The 24,358-nt window shown below is 36.3% G+C and overlaps 1 protein-coding gene across 4 annotated transcripts in view; it reads left to right on the top strand.

The window, feature by feature from the left end:
• The window catches only part of FUT8 (fucosyltransferase 8), a 314,456-nt gene that overhangs the window by 277,123 nt on the left and 12,975 nt on the right, over window positions 1–24,358 (top strand). For all 4 annotated transcript variants that reach the window (XM_060004386.1, XM_060004387.1, XM_060004385.1 and 1 more), the window contains 2 exons: window positions 14,291–14,537; window positions 18,338–18,514. In XM_060004386.1, coding sequence (XP_059860369.1) covers window positions 14,291–14,537; window positions 18,338–18,514 — 424 coding nt within the window. The remainder of the gene's footprint in view (window positions 1–14,290; window positions 14,538–18,337; window positions 18,515–24,358) is intronic.

The raw sequence follows: 24,358 nt of genomic DNA, 5'->3' as shown, positions 1-24,358 counted from the left end.
CTGTTAATGATCTCTCATTTAATTTCATTGTGGTCTGAGAGCATACTTCACATGATATCTGTTCTTTTAAATTTGTTAAGGTGTGTTTTATGGCCCAGAATATGATCTAACTTGGTGAACGTTCCCTGTGAGCTTAAGAAGACTGTGCATTGTGCTGTTATTGGATGAAGTATTCCATAAATGTCAATTAGATCCAGTTGATTGATGATACTTTCCTGTTCAATTATATCTGTACTTGTTTTCTGCCTGCTGATTCTGGCAATTACTGATTGAGTGGTGTTGACATCTCTAACTAATAGTGAATTTGTGAATAATCCTCGAATTAAAATAAATAGTGAATTTATTCTTCCAATTCTAACAGGTTTTACCTCATATAATCTTACACCTTCTTATTAGGCACATATATTTTAAGGATGGTGATGTCTTCTTGGAGAATTGACCCTCTGTCATTATATAATGCCTCTCTCTATCACTGGTAATTTTTGTTGCTTTGTTTGAAATTCATAGCGCTACTCCAGCTTTCTTTTGATTAATGTTAGCATAGTATATATTTCTCTATTCCTTCACTTCTAATGTCTCTGTGTCTTCATACTTAAAGTAGTAGACACGTATAGTTGGGTCTTGCTTTTTAATCCACTCTGACAGTCCTTGTCTTTTAATCAGAGTATTTAGGCCACTTACATTTAAAGTGATTATTGATAAAGTTGGATTAATATCAGCCATACTTGTGACTTTTCTATGTGTTGACCTTGTTTCTTTATTATCTCCCTCTATTCATCTGCCTTCTTTGGTTTTAACTGCTCATTATATATAACCCCATTTTCTCTCCTGTCTTAGCATATAAATTACAACTTCTCTTTTAAGTAGTTGCCCTAAAGATTGTAATACACATTTATAACTACTACAAGTCTACTTTCAAATAACAGTATACCACCACTTTATGAGCGCTTCAAATACCTTATAACAGAGTATTCCCAATTCCTTCCTCCCATCCGTTAAAGCATTGTTATTATTTATTTCACTTTTCTATAAGCTATGACCACCAAATATTTTGTTGCTGTTATTACTTTGAACAAACTGTTATCTCTTGGATTAATAAAGAATATGAAAAAGAAAAGATTTAATTTTACTTTAATTTATTCCTTCTCTAATACTGTTTTCTGTATACATGTGTATGAATATGTGAGTTTCCGACATATCATTTTCCTTCTCTCTGAAGCTAGTGACAAATTCCCTCAGTTTTTGTCTGAGAAAGTCTTCATTCCTTTTGACTTTTGAAGGCAATTTTACTGAATACAGAATTCTAAGTAGCTGGGTTTTTATTCTTTCAAAACTTAAGTATTTTATTCCACCCCCTTCTTGCTTGCATAGTTTCTGAATAGAAGGCCTATGTAATTCTTATTCTTGTTCCTTTATTGATAAGGTTTCCCCTTACCTCATTGACTTCTTTCAAGATTTTGTCTTTGATTTTCTATAGTTTCAGTATAACATTCATGGTATAGATTTATTTTTTTGGTATTTGTCTCTGAGCTTCCTACATCTGTGGATTGGTGTCTGTCATTAATTTTGGGAACTTCTCTGGCATTATTACTTCAAATATTTCTTCTCTTCCTTTCTCTCTTTCTTCTCCTCTACATTCCCATTACATATATGTTCCCCTTTTGTAATTGTCTCATAGTTCTTGGATATTGTTTCATCCTTTTCATTTTTTTTCTCTTTCCAATCAGTTTTGTAAGTTTATGTTGTCATATGTTCAAGCTCATTGATTCTTTCATTGGTCATGTCCAGCCTACTGATGAGCCCATCAAAGGCATTCTTCATTTCTGTTACAGTGTTTTTTATTTCTAGCATTTTCTTTTGATTCTTTCTTAGAGTTTCCATTTCTTTGCTTATATTACTCATCTCTTCTTGCAGCTTGTCCACTTTTTTCATTTGAATTCTTAGCATATTAATCATAGTTATTTTAAATTCCTGGTCTGATAATTCTAAAATGTCTGCCATATATGAGTCTGGATCTGATGGTTGCTTTGTTCCTTCAGTCTGTATTTTCTTTTTTTGCCTTTTAGCATATCTTATAATTTTTTGCTGAAAACTGGACATGATGTATTAGGTAAAAACTGAACTGAAATAGATAGGCCTTTAGTGTGAGGTTTTATGTTTATCTGGCTAGGAGTTAGGCTGTGTTTACTATTAGCTGTGGTGTCAGATGCTAAATTTTCCTCTAGTGTCCTCATTTTTTCATCTCTCTTGGTTTTTTTCTAGGTTTTCTTAGAGACTCCTTTAATAGGCAGTTCTTTCAGCAGTAATCCTTTGTTATTATTCAGCAGCTCTATTGATGTGGTAATATGGCATGGGGGAAAGGAAGTATTCTATAGTCCTATGATTAGGTCTGTCTTTTAGTGAACTTGAGATGGATATTTCCCTCCCCTCAGGTTGCTTAGGCTTCAGTAAAACTTCCATAGGTTAGGCTCTGGTAGATAATTTCTCTTGAAGGTAGGTCTTGTTAAGGAGAATAAGGAGCTCTGTTGCAAATAAGCTGAACTAATATGTGAAAATTCTCTGAAACTAAAAAAAAAGTATACTATGTTTTATTATAATGATAGTAATGGTCGCAAGCAGCAATAACAAGGGACATGAAAATCTTAGTTTTAAATGTAAGGTTCAATTTATTTTTGTATTTTTGGTTATGATGTGTAGAAATAGTCTAAGTGAAACTCTTTTAAATTAATTTAATTATCTACTTCCAGTTAATACAAAGTGTGAAACTTACAAATTCTGAATGAAGGAACAGACTTTGTTCTAGCAATGAAACATACCTAAAACATGTCTAGCATAATTTCCAGTTCCATCAAGCTCTGTACATCATGTAAAAATTAACTACAAATTCTGATATTATTTTATAACTGAAATATAGATTCTATAGTGTTTGTCACTCTCAAAGACAATTCTTTGGGTCCATTCAACTCCCTCAAAAAGTACAGTGAAACCATAACAAAAGCAAGAGTATTGTCTTCTTTCCTGTTCTATCCTATTTAGGTAGTATATATTTTTAAAATGGTTGGTAGATCCAAGGAAGAATGCCTATATATTTCTGAAGTACTGTGCAAGTAACAAGAAGAATAAGGTTGTTATATAAATATAGCTTAACAAGTATTTCTATACCACTTTTCATGTATTTGTTATCTAAGAGACAACTAAAGTTCTTAAATAAAGGCAGTACCTGAGTAGTTTTGACTATTTTGCATCTTAAAGCAATAAAACTGGTGATATTCTCAAATCTCGAAATTTACCTATAGTGTTGAGATTGTGATGCTGAATGGTCGTCTCACTTACTAAGTGATTATTTCCTACAGCAGACTGTGGGATTCATGTTGATTATAGTGCTTTATATATTAAGTTCAGTCGTTCAACTAAGAACTTAATTTTGTGCCTTTTGTATGCCTGGGATAGTGATAGTTGATGAGGCAATAGGATGAATATGTTAAGGTTTATGTCATCATTCCAGACTTGTGCAGGAGACAGCTACAAAAACATAATTATAAGACAACTTGGTAAATGCAGTGATAGAGATATGTACATGGATGGTTCTTAAAATTACCCTATGTTCTGAGAGTGAAATTCCTAAAATTTTAAATTCCTAAAAGCCAATGGTTTACTATACATCAGTTATTAACTCCTCGCACTTCATCTAATAACATCTATTTGGACAATACAGTTCTTGCTGCCTTGTGTATATCATGTAACCACTCCTCCCCTCCTACACACACACACACAGACACACATATGTGTGCGCACACAGGTAGTTACAGCTGTACAGGCCAAGGTGATTACCTGATCCTGAGAAACTAATCCTTTAGGCTGGGCTGTGCCAATAAGATACCTGTTGACAGGTAATCTAATCTTACAGTTGAGCACTCCAGCTCTGGAGTCCGATTGCTCTGGATTCTAACTCCTTCACTGGTCATCTATAAGGGTACTTGCCCTGTAGGGTAGTTTTGTTAATTAAGAGAAATAATATTCATAAGCATTTAGCACAGTATTCAGCACATGGTCTCAGTAAATGTTAGTATCATTACAAGACAGAGACTCTAGCTTATCTGAGGGTGAGACTAAGTTGTAAAATCTTGTAGTCTAAAGATGATGGCTACAAGATGGGCCCCGAGCAAGAGAGAAGTCAGTTAGCAGAAAGTGTCGCTGACCTGCCCAGACCAGGGGGCCACAGAGAGGTAGTAAGAATTGCAGGCTTCCCATTTTCTATAAGATACAGTTGTACTTCTTGTTCTTTGTTTCTTGGCAATTCCCTTATATACTTTCAGTAATGTCCTTTTCACTTGAGCTAACTTGATCAGGTTTCTAGTCCTTGCAACAAGTGACCTTGACTAAAACAGTTCTCAATAAATCCTTTTTTGGTTGTTTGATACTGGTGAGAGCAAATAGTCATGTACGAGTTTTGTTCTACAAAACTTAACTATGAGGTACCAATGTCAGAACTCCAGTATCCTTTATTTTATGAATTTTATAATCTATTCTAACCAAGTAAGCAATATCAGCAGGCATAAGTAATATTCTATTCTTCTTCCTTGTATCATTGTTTCAATGGTGTATCTGCCTCTTATGTCCATACTGCAAGGAAAAGAAATAATAGTTTGTTAGTACACAAAGAAAAAGCATCCTTTATAGCCAAAATGTAACATAGTCTTATTATATTGTATATATTGTTTCCTATGCATTGAAGCCTAAGGACATTTTGGGTCATATCGTTGATTTATCCAGTTCAGAACTCTGATTTAACAGTAGTCCTCAGTGACATTTTATAGGAGATATAGTTGCCATCCATGATGTCAAGGTCTGAACATTTACATTTTTCCCCAAACATATCATTTTTGACTTTTATCTTCTCTTGGGATATTGAGTTCTGTAAGAATTCTACCTATTGTGTAAAATGGGCTTTATTTTAGTTATTCTCAAAGTACTTTTTTCAAGCACCAGTGAAAGGTTCCTAATTCTAAGGTTTGGTGAACACAGCTTGAACACATTATCTAAATCTGTCATGATTTTTATAGGCTTTGAACATATCCCCTCTCAGCTTTCATCTTTTCAGATAGAAGAGAATCATCCTCTTGTCATTTGGAAGATCTCCATCCTCTTAAAAAACATTATTTCTTTTTATTCTTGAGAGGTAGTAGTTGAACTGCACAAGTTAATTTATATATAAACACAATTGTGATTACCCCTTTTATGTATGTTCAACTTAGTAAACTATTGAATTGACTTAAAATTACTTTGTATCCCCTCTAAAAGTTCTTTCTCTGATATTTTTTAATCTTTCAGAAATTCTTCTGACATGAATAAAGTTAATTATTATAATAATCAAGGCTGAAATTTTTTCTGAAAATACAAAATACTTGTATTTATTTTGTGGTTTATTTTGGATGCCATCAGTTATTATACCCTGAATTTTGGATCATATCAACAGGAGTAGATACTTCAGTCAGTTTTATAAGGTCTTTATGAATAAATTGAAATTTGTTTATTTTTATTTATCCCTAAATATACCACTTAAGAAATTAAAGGTGAAAGTATTTTTTAAGGACAGAAGTATTTTAGATTGTAGAATATGTTTTGCTTTAATGTTTAATAGTTGAAAATAAGTATGTAAATAGGTAATAGGGAGAATGGTTTACAAATTTAATAATCTCTTTATAATAACTTTGCTTCCTGATTCTTTGTTCTGAAGTAGGCTATTTCTTCTTCATGGAAAGCTTATTATATCATTATTAGGAAATAAGACTGTCATAGGTTGTCTAATTCATATTTTCTCTTTACAATCAAATTGTGAAGGTATTATTAACTCTTAACCATGAGCTTTAAATTGACTAAAAAGCACCTTAATTATTTCATACAAATAATTTAAATTTGAGGTCAGCTGTCTAGCTATTATTTTTGTTTCTTATGGGATCCCAGTGTGAACCCAAAATGACAATGAATGAAATTGTTTTGTTAAGCCATAATTCATGGCTTCTAATAGCTTTATATGGGTACACATGATAACTGTTTGAAGTTTTTATATCCTTTACTTAATATTAATTTCTAGATCCAGTGCACTCTGTAGAGAGAGATCTGTACCTTACACATGGGAGTTCTGCTACCTCTTCCTTTGGCTATTTAAACTCACACTTGGAGCCTGGCCCCCTCCCGCCTCTGTTTTTCATTACAGGAGGAGTCACTTTGGCTTTCTCTGAAACTTATAGGTAATGGAGTAGGGTTGGAGTAAGACTTTAAACTCTGGAATCAGAATGTCTAAGTTCAGCTCCTATTTCTGAACGCTAGCTGGGTGGCCTTGAACAGACTGAGTTAACTTCGTCTGTAAAATGAGTACTCACCTCATAAAGACTTTGTAGACTAATTGGGATAATGTATGGAAAATGTTTAGTGTAGTACCTAGCATATAGTTGTTCAGCAAATGTTAGCTCTTAATTCAAGATGCTGATAGAGAGGTGAGGTGGGGAGGGGGTGGATGCAGGAGCTGTGTTAGAAGTGGCTTATAGCATGGGTGATTGACAAGGAGTAAAGCATGTGGAAAGAACAGACTCTGGACCTGTATCCCTGCCAGAATCCTTATCAGTTGAGATGAAGATGGGATTATGATAAATGGTGGCCTCTGATTTAGAGATCTACCAGGTAAGACTTTGTGGCTTATTGATAGATAACTATCTACAGGTTGAAAAATATGTTGCATATAATAAGAAATAGTAGGAATCTTCTTGGCAAAGGAGTGATAGACATATTCCTTTGCAAATTCTAGCGTAGATTCTAAAGAAGGTTGTGGCTGTGCAGTCCCTGCATAAACGAAAAGTGTCATGGGAGCCATCGTGTGAAGTATCAAACCTGTACAAAGTATTATCTTTTTTAAGCAGTAATAATCAAAAGACTACTCTCCATCTCAGACTTCTCCTCTTTACCCTGTTTGCTATGTTTATCTTCCTCCTCCCTCCCCTTTCCATGCTCCATTAATTAAGGTTTCATGCCTTTTGCCTCATAGTTCTTTTTCTTTATTTATGGATATCCCCTGCTCTTCCTCCATTTAAACCAGAATGGGTAAAATATAGCCATGTTTTGAATAATGTCTTTATAGTATTTTTCTCAGCTCTGCCACCAGAGGCTGGAGATTGTGAAGTACTAGCTCTCTTTCTAGAGATCTAATACAACCCAGAAGAGGAGAAATGAGGGAGGAACAGGTGACTTATACCAGATTGGAGCCTCAGTGACAGCAGGAGCTGTGGCTTGTCATGTAAAGCCGTACCCCATTGCCCATCTGTTTTCTTCCACAGTGGAGGAGGAGGCAGCTGGGGAAGAAGACGTACGCTGCAGTCTGAGGTGGCAGCAGGAGCTAAAGATGGGCATGATGGCAGGGTGACTCTTGGAGCTGCTGGTACTTTATGGATTGGTCTAGCATACAATATGAGGGAGGTTTGATGTTCCAGTCCCTATTTTAGTAGGCCAAGATATTTGTCTGTTTTATCAGTGCTTTAGCATGGTGCCACACTTAATTTGTCTTCTCTCCTCACATCCCACAGAAGTCTTAACTATTTTGTTATTATCTCCTTCTTCCAAAATGACTGTATGTTCATTTTCTTCTCTCATGGAATATCCAGGATTTCTTGTTGTAATTCTTGTATCTTAGAGTATGAGGATGGACCTTTACCCTATCATCAAGGAACCCTAATTAGGCCTTCCTGATTAACATAATTGGAAGCTAACAGCATAAAAATTACAAGTAGCTGTGAATCCAGCATGAAATATCGCATTCCTAACTCTCCAGGTATGTGCTAACCACAGAGGCAACTATAACATTCCCCCAAAGCAGAAGGGAATGCAGCATGCCAACTGACAGCTCTATCCAGTGAGATCCTGACAGCGCACCTGCTCACTCCATCACCGCTTGCAGGGATTCTCAAGCAATGAAAGGCTGGTGTTACCATGAGGTCCTTCCTCCTGGCTATTTCTTTCAAGGAGACATGACATGTGATGAAAGAATAAGAGGAATATGAGAATGGAATTGTGATTTTTTTTTTTTTTTTACAAGAATGGGGGAAAGAAAGGTTGGGGTTTGGCTCTTCGCTAAATTTGATGATATTAAGCCTTGTCTTTGTTTCTACTGCTTTCCGTTCCTCCACTCTCTTGTTTCTTACCAATGAGAAAAGCTGTTCAAGGATTCCTTGGGATCCTTGGGGTTAGTAGGAGGTTCTAAGTTAGGAGAAAGTATTACTAAGAAACAAACAACAAACTCCCCGAAAATCTCTAGCCATGGAGTTCCAGGGCCTGCGTAATCTGAATGATCAAAGAAACTATTGGCAGCATCCCCTTTATGAGCAAGCTGTCTGTGGAATGTCTGGAACCTCTTGGCAAAGCAACACATATGTATATAAAAGTTAAATGACTAAATTTGTTTCAGAAACATTAAGAATGACTGCAGGAAACCTTCTGTTTAGTGGTACAGAGCAAACAAATATCTTTGGTCTTTTTTCTTTTGACACTGTCCTGCCTACTTTATCCTGAACTGCATAATTCACTAAGTTATTACATATTTTCCATTAGCTATTCTTTCAGTCCTCAATCCAGAGTCAAGTCTGTCAGAATATCATTGAGGTCCGTGAACCATGAGTCTGGTTGCTTTTGCCAGGCATTTCTGTTGCTAGTAAAAGAAGGCAGCACCTCATAAGAATGCTGCACAGTCGTTCCCACAGTGTGATATGCTAATTCTTAAGAATGTTGCTAACACTGCAGTGGGTTTCATATGATTGAATTTAGAACTTTTCACTCAGTTGGTTCAAGGCTTCAAACTGGCAGTAATAACAGTCTTTTGAGTTGTTGCTTAAGTAGAGCAGTGATGGAATTCATATGGCAGGTGACAGTTGTTCATTCAAGTTCAGGAAGAGATCTCTATCAGCCGCAGTGGTTGTAAAACAAAAGGAAAGTAGCCCAGATGTTCACTTTTTAATAGTGTATCTTTCCTTCATATTTTAAACGAGAACAGAGCTCAGTCATTAAATGAGGATATAAATATTAATGTCGTCATGTTAAAATCCAAAAGAACAGAGCTCACACATTTATGTGATTTTTTTTTTTTTTTTTTTTAAACGGCCATCTATAAATCAAGTAAAATCAAGAACGCTCCCCCGTGCCTCTAGAGGTCTCACCACGCTAGTTAACTTTCGGTCTTTTACTCTTGCCTTCTCTAACAAGTCTCAGAGAGTTGAGTGAGAATTTAGTCAGTCCTATTTGGCCACACAGTGGCAAAGAAAATTAAATCCCAAAAGTCCAGGTAGTCTTTGTGGATATAATTTAATCATACAAATTCCTTGCTGTAATATGAGCAGGAAGTATTACTAGTTTAGACAACGTACTGCTATTCTGTACTTTCAGTATAGCACAGAATTTTGGTCAAGTTAGTGATGATAGAATATCAGAACTTTCAGATAAGTTACTAATAACCCCCTCCTCCCACCAAGTGAATTTAAGTTCTAGATAGTGATGTCTTATTGAAGATTTTTCTCAACTGGCAACCGTATTCCAAACCTCTCTGCCTTGACAATTCTGAGCTCTATGAATTCTGTTTTTAGGAGAGTTCCCCCTCCTGAGTGCTGCTTCTCTCACAACAAGACAGTAAATACAGAAGAAATCGTATGCACTGGGACCCAAAATCTTTCTATCCTTGAAACATTTTTCATTATAGCAGAACCCATTCATTTATGGTGGATATTAAGCTTCTCAAGCCCTTTCTATTGAGTCTTTGGAAGACTAATAATTCTAATTGACTAGCTGCAGGGCTGGTGTCTCTGACTTAATGTTACATGAAATGATGACAGAGTAGTGCTTTTAAATGGGGCTCTCATGAATTGACTAGCAGGGAAGAGGGCTCTTCTAAAGGTACTTGCCTGTAACTGTGGAGATCATCCCTTTCAAAGAGCTACCTATGCTCCTGCCAGAGCTGCCCTCAGCAAATGACCTGATAAAAGAGGATTATCCACAAGAGAGGTAGTCTTGAATATGAGATAATTAATAATGACCGAATCAATTCAAGTTGAACTGGGCAGTCAGTTGTGTAATGCCCAGGCTAGTTTGCACTGATTCTTTACAGATGAATAGTACTGACTTATGTATGATTTGTACATCTGAAATATTCTCTTGCTAGAAGGTTGATGCAGTGCTTTTTTTTTTTTTTAACCAACACTAGAGTCCTCTTAGAGTGGCAGGGCACTCTTGATTGGTCAATAGGGCCATACTTAAATGCTTTTTAAAAATTTATGTTCCAGAAAGCAGAAGGTAATACAAGTAGTGGAGTAAACACTAGAGTCTGATCATTAGCTGTATTACCGTTGAGAAGTTCTCTTAACCTCTCTTAGTCTATTTCTTCTGGAAAATGAGGCAGTTTAAATAAATCTGTGTTTCCTAAATTCTGAAACCTACCACACAGATTACTAGAGGTGACTTTAGGTGGCACATGTGATAATGTCAGGTGGTTTTCTGATAAAACATTAAAATGAACATTGAATCTCATACCTGAGAGAGTTATTCCTTGTTCAGTCTTTCTGATTATATCAGTCTCAATTTGATATCAAGATATCTTTAATAGTTCTTTAACACTGGATAGTTGTTTGGGGATGGAGGTAGGTGGGGGCAGATACTGTGGATCGTTTATTCCTCAAAAATCTCTATAGAAGCAAAGTTAATTCCATTCCTTAGAAGGGAAAAGTACAGAAGTGCTTTTTTGCTCTGTCTACCTCATTTCACCCCTACTTGGAAGGAAAGTCCTGTGTTATACAACTGGTGAGTTAAGAGGAAGAACCAAACATGTGAGGTCAAGCCCTTTCTGGCTCATCTCATGGTGTGGCGCATTCTCAGAAGACACGCTCCTCCTCCACCATGTGCATAGAAGGCCTTTGTTGACCAACTCTGCTTAGGACTGGGTGGGAACTATTAGGAAACCCATGAGACCATCGATCCAGAACACAAAACTGTGTTCTCCAGTTCATCTTTATTGGTAATCAAGCTGATATTTTGATTGCCTTTCTATTCCTCTCTCTGCTTTTCATTTGGTTTCAAACTCATAGGAGATATAAAGGGAGAGGCAATTATCACCCCTTAAAACCTCACTAATAATCTTTTTTAATATAAATCTGACTTGAGGGCTTCCCTGGTGGCGCAGTGGTTGAGAGTCCGCCTGCCGATGCAGGGGACACGGGTTCGTGCCCCGGTCCGGGAGGATCCCACATGCCGCGGAGCGGCTGGGCCCGTGAGCCGTGGCCGCTGAGCCTGCGTGTCCGGAGCCTGTGCTCCGCAACGGGAGAGGCCACAACAGCGAGAGGCCCGCGTACCGCCAAAAAAAAAAAAAAAAATCTGACTTGAGCTCAGAACTCTTTATAAGCAATAGTATCTGTATAGAGTTTAATAACATGGTTTGTTTTTAGTGAAGTTATATTTTTAATTACCATCTATAAAATAAATCAATTTAAGTTTTAAAAAGTGAATTTTTAAAACATTAAATAGTACAGATGGTATATGGATATGGGGAGAATTACAAAGGTGGTACTTAAATGACTGAAGTTTAGAAAACACTGAGTAAGATTATCTCTAGGATCTCTTCCAGATTTAAATTCTTTTGAATGTATATTCCAATAGAATGAAAAATGTTATGTGGTAAACCAAGTAAAAGAAAAGACCTTCTAACATAGTGTGTACTATGTAATTATCTTTCATTTTGAAATGTATCATTATTGAGGAGGCTAAACTTTCATGCTGTGACAGTTCTTTTCATTTATAAATATGAATACCCCTTTCTTAATATTTTACTAGGCAGCTGAGTATCGATATGTTTTGGGTAGCATGTTTGTTGGTGATGATGGTTTGTTTTATTTTGTTTGTTTTTCTTTCACCAAAAGCAGCCTAGTTCTGGGTGAGGTTTTTGAACTGGAAATCTTGACAGGCAGGAACCATGTCATCACTCTATACTCTGCCTAGTACAGAGTTTGACATAGTAGTATTCAGTAAATATTTGAATGAATGAATGAATAAAAGAGTCAATAAAAATAAACTGAGTTCTGTGTCTTGAAGGTACAAGCATAGTTTTCACTTCTGAAATGAAATAGTCAATAGGGCTAGCTGTACAGAAGTTTGAGGTCTTAGGACAATTAGAAGGTAATACTTTCACATGAATGAAGTTTGGAGCTAGTTAACATGGAACATTTAGAATAACCTTTTCAGGAAGTAATCACAAAAAGAAGGTAGCCGTACTAATTTTGCTTTTGTTTATGGTTGTATATGAGAAGCTAGGATCTTTCTTTCTTTCCCTCTTTGTTTTTTATAAGAAAAAAGAGCTACCTTTCTTCCTTATTTTTTCCTCTCTCATACATGTACTACTTATCATCTCCACATCAGGGAAAGCACCCCAGTTTTCCTTGCCTTAAGGAGACTATTAGAGATTAATTTAAAATGCAGCTCATTCTTTCCCCACACACTCTTAATTACAGTTTCTCATCTGATAAAGGGGCCCAACTCTTTCTTAACTGGCATGCTAGACAACTGAAATACTGGTGGTAAATTTGTTTATTCCCATTTATTCCCTCAACAAATGTCATGTTTCAAGGGCTTTGTTCTAAGACTCCTGAAATGAGTTTTATATATCAGAGAGAGAGAGAATATTAACCAGAAGTTTTTAATTCTTAGTTATACTGACTTTCTAATAACTATGCAATTGGTTTGAGTGATCACATACCCAGATCATGTAATTTATTTAAAAATACTTTTCATATATGTAGAAAAACAGAATTTAAGGACTGTGCTTCATTCTGGTGGATACATTTTAAACATATTCTAGGTCTGTTCTCTACAAGTACATTCTTCCTTTGACAGTCCAGTGTTTAACTGTGATTCTAATTTATTATGCACAATGACAACATCTTAACTGGAGTTATTTTGTATGTTCAGGTTAATACTTTTTGTTATTGAAAATTTAAGTCAGTACGTTTTACATTTGTGAAATCTTTCTGCCTGATATCTTTGTGTTTTCTAGTTATTACCATGTGGTCTTCAGTATGTGACGTAAACTCTAAGGATGCTGTCTATCACATTTTGGTTTGTTCTCATTGCATTATAAAGTTGATAGAACAGCAGTAACATTAATGGTATATAGAAGTTGGGTTTTTAAACCAGTCGTCATCTACAGAAATTCTCTATCTCTGTTCTAACTTTAAATTTAAAATATCCAGGTAAACAATCAACACAGATTCTATTCATCATCATTGAGAATATAATAGGTCTAATTTTGGCCAAGAAAAAAAAAATACTTTAGAACTATCAAATTTTTTTCTTCAAAAGAGAGAGATGCTTGCCTTAAAATTGTGATCTTTAGATATCTCTAGAGTCATTGTGGTCTGTCATGAAAGTATGCAAGAGCCATTTGCTATAATGGCAAGCTGGAAGTTTTGAGAACACTATGTCTAATTCAAAAACAACAATTATAGGTTCCACATATAAGTGATATCATACAATATTTGTCCTTCTCTGAACAGCAGAAGTAACACAACATTGTAAATCAACTGTACTCCAATAAAAATTTTTAAAAAACAAGTATAAAAAACAGAACCTTTGCCTAGGGAGCCATGTCCACTGGCGATATGGTTATTCTCTGATTAGATGCTTTGAGTGCCGGATACCATTTTTTTTTTTTTATCTTTATTGGATTATAATTGCTTTACAATGTTGTATTAGTTTCTGCTGTACAACAAAGTGAATCAGCTATATGTATACATATATCCCCTCCCTCTTGAGCCTCCCTCCCAGCCTCCCCATCCCACCCCTCTATTACTCAGCCATAAAAAGGAACGAAATTGAGTCATTTGTAGTGATGTGGATGGACCTAGAGTCTGTCATACAGAGTGAAGTAAGTCAGAAAGAGAAAAAAGAGTACCATATATTAACGTATATATATGGAATCTAGAAAAATGGGTACCATTGTTATCTGGGGTATGAAGTGTTGATATGGCAGCACATTATGATAGAAAAGAAAAGGCCATGAACTTGAGGGGCAGACCAACCTGAATGTGACATTCAGCTCTGTCACTTTTACTCTGGTATCTAGGGCAAGTTACTTAACTTCCTCTGTAAAATGAAAATTATATTACTTCTTTAGAGTTTCTGTGAAGATAAAAGCACCCAGAGTGAGTTCTTGTCAAATGGTAGTTGTACAAGGAATACAATGTGGTGATGATACGTTTTGATATTCCCTCAGGTGAAGTAAAGGACAAAAATGTTCAGGTGGTTGAGCTCCCCATTGTAGACAGTCTTCATCCTCGTCCTCCATATTTACCCCTGGCTGTACCAGAAGACCTTGCAGATCGACTTGTACGAGTCCATGGTGATCCTGCAGTGTGGTGGGTGTCCCAGTTTGTCAAATACTTGATCCGCCCACAACCTTGGCTGGAAAAAGAAATAGAAGAGGCCACCAAGAAGCTAGGCTTCAAACATCCAGTTATTGGGTAAGAACCTGATTTGTTCCTCCTAAAAGGGATATGTAGTAGCAGGGATACATACCTTTACAATACAGTGTGAACTTTACAAGATATAGCGTGATTTTCGTAGCCCCACCCAAAAACAGAGGTTCCAGAGTTCACCTTAGGCCACAGGGAGATTATTCTTCCTTTGTTCATTTAGAACAGCTGAGTCATCATAATTTAGTCACCCTTAATCATTTGTTCATTTATTCATTCAACAAATATATAAAACCATATTTCTGAAATTAACAGTCTCTCCTGGGGAAACCAGCAAAATCTTATTTTGTTGGGAATATTTTAGATGCTATACATGACTCCTGTCTTACTCTAACAGGGTTACGAGATGAAGCTCTCATACTTATAGCTTTTCTATTGCACCTTATTCTTGGATTTCATTAATTGCCACTGGTGATTCTTTTGCAGTTTTGATGTTCTGTTTTCTTTTTTGTTTTGAAAGCTACTTTGAGAATAAAGATATCATTAGTAATGTAAGATAATGTTAAAATTATTGTTTAAAGTTATCTCTTGGCCCACTTGGGAGTTATCATGTATATATGTACAGTCTCATGCTTATGTTAAGGGAGATATATCAGGAAATCCTGGAAGCAAAAAAAAATCCAAAAGAGCATCTTTGCTCACAAGCATGTGCTCCTATACCCATACATAAAAAGTTGTGGAGTAAGGAGTTTTCCTGGGTCCTGATGCCAGATTTCACACCACGGGAAATGTTCTTGGCCTAATGGGAAGAACACTAGACTGAGAGTTAAGTGACCTCAGTAATATTCCTGGCTTTTCCCTAATTCTGGGCCAAGTTACTTAATAATAGTATTATTGAGCTTTGATTTTTTTTTTCCATCTGTAAAATAGGGAAGGCAATACCTGCCCTAAAAATGATGATGTGATAATATAAGGATGAAAAAGGATTTTAGTTCTGTGGGAAAAAATATACACTGTAAAATATTATTACCTTTCAGAGAGACTGATGATGCTTAAGTAATTCCTGAAAATAGATTTGTAGGCTAGACTATGGCATTCTGCAGCTTCTATTGTTTGTAATAAAGTCAGCTATTGGTTAATATTAATACATGTGTTGATTCATTCACTTATCTGCAGAATGTTTATTGAATACTTGCTACTGTGGGGGACAGAGGTTACATTTTTTTTAATGGATCCTTCTAACTCCTCACAGTCCATGGGAAAAGAGACTTACACAACTAACATTATATGAGCAGAATGTGATACATGCCCTGAGAGAAAGCATAAAAAGTTTTATGAGAGGTCGAGGGAGGGGAAATGCACTTCCATTCCCAAGAAAGGACCAAGAAAGGCTTCATAGCTGCAGTGTTTGAACAGGATCTTGGAAGATGGAGAAAGATACATTATAGTAGTTACATTACCAAAGTAACTTCAACTGCATTATCCCATTGGTTCTGTAACACAATCCTGTGATGTGGGCAGAGATAACCACTTTACAGGTGAGGAAACTAAGGAAAGAAAATCTCTTCCCAAAGTTCCAGGGTTTATAAAGGCAAAACCAGGACTTACACCTGCTTAACTTTGTCTGGACTTCCTGTCGTTTTACATACCAGAAAACTACCTGTATTAATTTTTCGTGGAGTATCCACCACATTGAGAATTGGCCAAATATAGAAACTTGAAGTACTGCAGACAGCTAAGTTATTTGCACACTTAAGTAGTGTGCTGTAATGAAAGAGGGGTGCATTAGAGTTCAAGAATCTGGGGGTCCAATCTGGCTTCCACCACTAACAAGTTATGTGACTTTGGACAACTTACTTGGTCATTCTGGGCCTTCATTAATTGTCACTCTTTTTTTCATTTATTAAAACAAAACAAAACAAAAGAAAATGCTAGGCTAGGTAGTAGTAGCTAAGGTTTCTACTTACAATATACTAAACAGTTAGATTTTTGTGTCTGCCCATCATCCATTCATTCATTCATTTGTTGTGTTTGGTGCAATTGGGAATAAATAAAACCAGATTCCTTGCCCTGGAGGAGCTTTGATAGATAGTGAAAATCAGGCAAGTACACAAATAACTTTTACTTTTGTAAAGACTGGGTTAAAATGTATGTGAAAGAAACCAGCCTCCCTTTGCCTTATATTGTCATTTTGTTCCCTGAAATATCTTCAGAGACATCAGTTTCTTTAACTGTCAGATGAAAGAGTTACATTAAACCAAATGACTTCTAATATCCTTCACAGGCCTAACATTCTGATTCTTCATAAAAATTCCATTAAGATCCTCTCTCAAATTATTGGTCCAGGCCTAATTTCAGGAATACTTGGAAAATTGAGAAAATTGCTTAGTAGTACTCTGCCACTATGTCAAATGCTCCTCTTCCTTTGATTTTTCCTTCTTGTTATAGCTCTCCTTTGTTTTTATCTTTATTTTCATACTCCTACCCCGTTTCTTCCCTGTTTCTTAGTCTTCATATGTATAGAAGTTACTGACCCCTGTTCTAAATAGTAGAGCTAAAGCAAGAACACAGTAAAATCAGAGTTTCAAATAGTGTTTCTTCTCATGAAACTTTTCATTGAAATTCAGTGGAATTGTTCTTTCTGCCCTATCTCATCTCCATGGAGCACAGTGAACAATTCCAAATTTCCTGAGAGAACCAGTGACTAAGAAGAACGTGGGAAGGAAAAGATGATACGATAGGTGTTCATATGATAGTATTCACATCTGGACTATCACCTGAAATGCAAAGGAAAGAACAGCCACCAAGATGTCAGAGTAACTCCAGTGAAGTTAAACCCTCACTCCAGATACATAATAAAAAGCTGGCCCTAAGCTTGACTTAAGGCGTGCCTACATATTGTGACCTAAAGGAAACAAATCTACGTTTTTTCTTTTCCAACATTTGAATAGTGGTTTAGTAATTTGGGAAGAGGGGAGATGTGGGAAGAGCAAATTTAAGTAGTGTTTTAACTTATGAAAACAAACTCTAACTATTGTTCCTGTTTTCATTAAAATACTGTTGGAAGTCAATGCCTTATTCAGTGCAGGACAATGCAAATCTGTGTCCCCAGTTTTACAGTTTTGGAGCTTTCCTTAAATAGGACAGATGAGATCAGTATCTGCTTGTGTTTGATAGAGTAAAAAGCCGGGAAAGGAAATTCATTATGCCTACAACAAAAAGGCTGGCATGGCTCCATGAACTTAAAATAGTAAGAACTCTTAAAAGGTTTGCCTTGCCTTGATTGTGCTATAGGAAGAATCCGTACAGGTCTGAGTTTTCCTTGCACAACTTTAAATTCAACAAGCTGGCATTACAGTGACAGTACAGGATAAAATGAAGAAAAAGAAAACTTGGCATCAAAACATTACAAATGATATATTTAATGTTCCATAATAACAACTGTGAATCTTGGCATCCTTTATTGTCAAATATATTAAAAATTATATCCAGTTTTTTCTGGAAGGCTGGTTGGTATTTGCTGCCTTATATGCGGTCTAATTCTGGAATCTCCCATTTATTCCTTATTAATGCCAATTACTTTCTCTTGATAAGAAAGCATTCTTCAAAGACTTAACTTATTTTGTCTAATTCCCCTTGTATTAATATGCAAATATATTTAGAATATATGTGTTTGAATTTTTTTAAATATTGGTTTTATTTTTTCTAATGGTGAAAATGAAAGAAAAATTGGTTTAAAATGTCCATAATGCCACCATGAATAGGGGTATAAAGCTGAGTACCCTAAAAGTACTCAGTGGATCAGAACATTATCAGCAGAATCTGACTTTCTCCCTCTGCCCCCGCAGAGTCCATGTCAGACGCACAGACAAAGTGGGAACAGAAGCAGCCTTCCACCCCATTGAGGAATACATGGTACACGTTGAAGAACATTTTCAGCTTCTTGCTCGCAGAATGCAAGTGGATAAAAAAAGAGTATATTTGGCCACAGATGACCCTTCTTTATTAAAGGAGGCAAAAACAAAGTAAGTTAGATGAACTAATGATTCTAGAGTGAACCATCTCTTTTCAGTTGAAAGGAATCCTTAATTCCCATGACTTGTGATTCTTGTTACAATGAATGTTATTACTGATTATTGGGGGTTTTAAATTCAAACAACTGTGTACTTGTGCAACTGTTATTATGATCAAAGCATATGTGAGGTGCCAGCAAGGTGTAGATTTCATTCTGAAACCCCTTCTCTTGACTTGTAGGCAGCAGTCATCTCATTATATACTCACATGACCTTTATGTGCTTGGAAGGGAGAGAGCAAGCTTAATGGTGTCTCTTCTTGTAAGGAAGGGCACTAATTCCATCATGAGGGTCCTACCCTCATGACCTTATTTAACCCTAAGTACCTCCCAAAGGCCCCACCTCAAAATATTATCACATTGGGGGTTAGGGCTTAAACATATGAATTCTGGGGGGACACAAACATTTAGTCCATCATACTAACCAACTCACAAGACTGTTAGCAATAAAACACACCAGGTGCTTGCCATTTTGCTCTTACTATCTTCACCAACAATCACAGGCAACTGAAACCATGTGTAAGATGTAAGTTTTCATCTTATAAAAATTTCTGGAATTTGGAAATTATATTTTTTAAAAAGGCAAAAAATCAAAAGATGAGTTTTGTAAGTGAAATAATAAGGACTGCCAACTTGTACTGAGCTGTATTGAGCCTGCCTGCCTGTATTTCAGGCACTGTGCTAGGTGGTGGGGATTCCATGATAAGCAAGACACTCTCTGCTCTCAAGGAATTCCCAATCTAGTAGGGGAATGGACAGTTACAATACAGTATGAGTAGTGCTACTATAGAGTAATACCATCTACTCCAGAAATCATCCCTGAATCCTTGACTAAGTGGTTCTCCTCTGTGCATTCCTCTTAGTATTTAGCACTTGCTTACTTCTGTCTCCCTCACTAGGTTATAAGCACTTTAGAAACTATACCTAGTTCTAGTAAGTGCCCAGTAAGTATTGAATTATGTTCATTTCAGTCCTATCTGTTTGAAAACATTTTATTAGCAATTATCATTTGACCTTTTTGACTTTTAATTAATTTATTTCTCAATCCCTCTTTTATGTCACAAATGTGGGTTGGGAAGAAAAACAAATCTGGAATGAATACTATAATGCAGGTATTTATCCATATCATTGGATAATCATTTAAACCCTATTTCTACCTCGTAAGAATCTAGATTAACCTGATATAAATTGCTTTTTCTTTAAGGCTCCCTCTATTGATTATACACACAGACACTCTCTCTCTCTCTCTCTCTCTCTCTCTCTCTCTCTCACACACACACACACACACACACACACACACACGCACGCACGCAGGTGTGCGTGCGCACAAACAAACAAAAGACCAAGAAATTCATCAGCCAAACATAAGCCAAGTTATATAGTTATAATTCTTGTTTAAGTATAAGAGTTAGGGATTAAATGAACATTTGGACATAAAACAAGAAAAAATTTTCACAGATATTTTTCCAGTTTGATATTACAGACCTATTAGAGAGAAACAAAGTAGAAATAGTTCATCTTAGTCCTTCATTTTAAAATATCAGACTGAATTTGTAGCTTAGTTGAAAAAATGTTAAAGTATTACTTTATTTACTCTTTGACTTGTTCTTGAATGCATCATAAGTTTTTCCCTTGACTGGCAAAATAACTCATGCTCATTAGAAAATATGGAGTTGGTAAGTATACAAGCAAGGAAAAAATATTACCCACAGTCTCATTACTCAGTGGCAACAACTATTTAAATATCAACATATTCCCTTCAGTCATTTATGTAGTTATACATTTTTGTAGTTGATCATATTCTATATAATTTGAACTCTTTTTTTACTTAATACAGCACTAGATCCCTTTTCCCAGGTTGCTAAAAAAAGTCATTGTAAATCTCTTTTTTTAGTGACTACATATCCACTGAATGGAAATGCCATTGCTTACTTGACCATTCTCTTAATATTCGACAGGTTATTTCCAATTTCCAGTGCTATGAGGTATGCCTGAAATTATCCATATTATTTCCTTAATCTAGATTTCTGGACTTGGAAGTATTTAGATAAAAGGATATGAATATTTTACAGCTGTGATCCATAGCACAGCATGATATTTTTACACCGAGCAACCCTTATAGTACAGATGGCAGTAGTATCTACTTGGATTGTAAGAATTGTAAAGCTTGATTTTTTCTTTTGTGTATGTATGTGTGTGTGGTCAGAAGCTAGTAACTCCTCTCCCCATGGTATTCCAGGCTATAAATGTAGCAATAGCATTTATAAATGTAGCAATAGCATTTTGTTATAAATGTAGCAATAGCATTTTGTGCATATTTTTTTCCTCTTTGGAAATTCTTTGGTTTTCTGAGTCATTTTAATGTTTTTCTCAGGAATTTAAATACCGTTTTTCTCCTTCATTATTTTACTTAAATGTTTTTTCCACTCTGAATTAATTCTGCTTTTGACCTCTCAGGATTGGTTTTGATACCTAAGCAAATCATAAAACTTCTGTTATTGTTTTAGGAGACCAAAGCATGAATTAATTTTTCAACAAGGTGTATGGAATCCAAGGTGATTATAAGACTTTTCTGCTTCAAGAGGGTGAAGAGATGGAGAATTAAACTTAAATGAGGCATAGTATTCGTACAGTTAGAGAAGAAACCATTTTTCTGACTAGCTTATTCTTTGTAAAAGGGGTCAAGATTAGTAGTTAATGCTTTGTTGCTTAGTATTACACCTCAGGTCTCTCTAGATTAAGACTGAGTTCATTCACGAGATTTTAGCACCAGCATCCTAGTGACTGTGACAGCTGCTGATAATGTGGAGCTCTCTCTCTTAGGTAATTCACTGTTAGAGTGTTTAAATCACAGAATCTTTGGCAAAGAAGTAAGAACTATTAAAGTTGTCTATCCAGCATTGTATTCTAAGATTGTGGAGACTGGGTTTAGGAGTGAAACAGGAGAAAAAACAAGCCATTAAAAATCTCTCAGATTAAATATTTACATATTTAGTTTGCTCTTTATCAAAAATGCTGGACAAGCTCTTCCTAAAATTAGGTTCATTTAAATGAATAGAGGTAAGGAAATTTGTTTAAAAGTTGTTGTAAAGCATTTGGTTGCCATGTGAAATGAAGAATCAGCAATAGTGGTAAAGTTCTTCACTATTTTTTTGAACTACATGTAATATGCTAGACAGTTACAGGGCATTAGGAATACACAAAGAAATAAAAGATAATATGTGGCTCCTTATCTCAGGGCGTATCCAACTGGTAGGCGGTATACGGGTAACAAATAATCAGTGTCATTATATAATTGTCCTGAAGGAGTTGTATACTAGGTAGTGAAGTCAAGAAGAGGAGTATCCCCCCGTCTGGAGAAAGACCTCACAAAAGAAAATTTGATGTTAGTTTATAATTTCAAGTTACAACTTTGTGGGTGAGATAAAAAATAAATTTTTGCAAGATGGAAGAAGAAAAAAATATTTTTTTTAATCATTGCCAATCTCTGCAGCCTCACAGTGGAAGACTTCTGCTGGCATACTTGTAGGCGTAAGACAAGAAAGAAGCATGTTTGTGTGGAAAGTTTCATGCTCATTATTGGAAGTACAAAATCTCCTTCCCTCATTATTCACTTTGTTTCTGTTTTTCAACACTCAGTATCCTTCATCAAACTATCTTTTGCATATAGAGATAAGGCCTGAGGAACTTAGATGACCTTTTGGTTTGGTTCCAGGAAGAGGCCTTTAAGTTAGGAAGGGCATAATGTTCCCATCACTTCTCAGTAAAAGGATACCTCTTGTGTTTGTTTCACTGAGCACCCAAACCATGCTGACAGAGTTAGTCTTTATTCTAGGATAAAACCTGTACTGGTGTGTTTTAACGATTTCCCCCCTCCTCCACCCTCCAGCCTTTTCATATTTATTTGTTTCTGTTTCTGTCCCATGACTGGATCTGCATCTTCACAGGAATCACATTAAAAGTTTTTTTGGTGGTTTTCTTTTCAGAACAAATGTGACATTTCCTTCATCTCCCTGATTCAAAGTTGAGGAGGGCAAAATGTCAAAAATAATGAGGCCAAATGGATCTGAACACTGAATACCAATCACTGAAACAGTGCTCAGAGACTTTTTCTTCACAGTCATTACTAGAGGCTATGAGAGAAAACGCCTTGGAGGTTGTGGAATGAAGAGAAATCTGAAGCAGCTGTTAGGGAATTAGGAAAACGTCCCAGACATAGGTAACACTAACTTGTTCATGTATTCATCCACATAGCATTGTGTGGAGTGCTAGATGCTGTGATGCAAAGGAAAATAAGGCATAGTCCTAACCTTTGGGAAATACTGTGTGGGAAAAAGACATGTAAGCTGACTCCTGCTGCCTCAGGGCTTATAAATAGGAACTATTATTCTTTCAACAAATATTTATTGACCTTGTATTATATTCCAGATTCTCTTCTAGGTGCTGAGAATAATAGAGTGAACAAAGCAGATGAAATACCTCTCTTTATAGAGCTTACATTCTAGTTAGGGATGATGGAGGTGGGGAATGAATGCAGACAGTAAATAAACAGTAAATATATATTATGTTCAGTGATAGTAAGAGCCATAGAGAAAAATTAAGCAAGTAAAAGGGTTAGGGATTGCCAAACTCCTCACTAATTAGGCAGCATTTGAGCAGAGATCTAAGAGGGAAGTAAGAGATAAAACCAGGTGAATATATGGGGAAAGAATGTTTAACAATCACAGTTAATGATTTATTGAGCATTTACTACATGTCAGATACTCTTCTAAGCACTTTACATTGCTTAGTTTATTTAATTCTTAAAAAATCATATAAAGTAGGTACAATGACTATCCCCTTTGCATGTAACTTCTGAAAGTTTACAACTTAACTCTGATCTGTCTCATGCACTGAGAAAATTTATTCACTCTATACTAGAGTATAATTAAACCTCTAATTCAGAGTAGAATCATTTGAACATATAGTAGACTTTTTAAACACATCCTGTTTTAATATTTTTTAACACATATCTTCTCAGGACTACCACAATATTAGTTGGTGGACATCTACAAGGAATTTGCTTTCATAAATTTATTAGAATGGTTTTCTGTCACCATTATTTGTTAAGATGGTGCTTATGGGGGTTAAGGGAGACAAGTCTCAGTTATCACAAATTCTAAACTAAAAATTTAAATGAAGTTTAATCATGATGTTTATATTCTAAAGGAAAAGCTCAGTGACCAAATTTGAAAGCAGGTTGCAGCCTCCTAGAGAGGTAGGAGGCAACTGGGACTCCCCCTGGGGACACATATACTGGCAGCAGGCAGTGGGAAGCTCATTCTACCACAGGGACCCTGGTGCTGGCAAACAACATTTTGGAGTCCTCCTTCTAGCCTATTAGAACCAGGGGCTTACATGCCCACTAGTTGATTAGCACCAGTACTGGGATCCCCAAACCCCACAGCCAGCCATACTGGGACCCAGCACTGCCCACCAGCAACACAAGACCAACCCTGGGACTTGCGGGCCTGCAACCAGGCACACCAGGACCCAGCCCAACCCACCAGTGGACTGGCACTGGCCCTGGGACTTCCCAGACCATGTAGCCAGCTGTGTCAGGACCCAGACCCACCTACCAACAGCTAGCAGCCTCCACATGAGGCAGGACCTGGCAGCCAACCGGGATGGGAACTAGCCCTACCTACCAGCATGCCCACAGTAGTTGACCCCACCACAACAGAAGTGCCCACTCAGCCCACATACAAGGCACCCTTAGCTCTGGTGACCAGAGAGGAGTATATAGCTGGGCCCCATA

Source organism: Delphinus delphis, chromosome 2, assembly GCF_949987515.2.
Source record: "Delphinus delphis chromosome 2, mDelDel1.2, whole genome shotgun sequence".
Classification (NCBI taxonomy): domain Eukaryota; kingdom Metazoa; phylum Chordata; class Mammalia; order Artiodactyla; family Delphinidae; genus Delphinus; species Delphinus delphis.
This window is presented reverse-complemented; position numbering and strand designations above follow the sequence as displayed.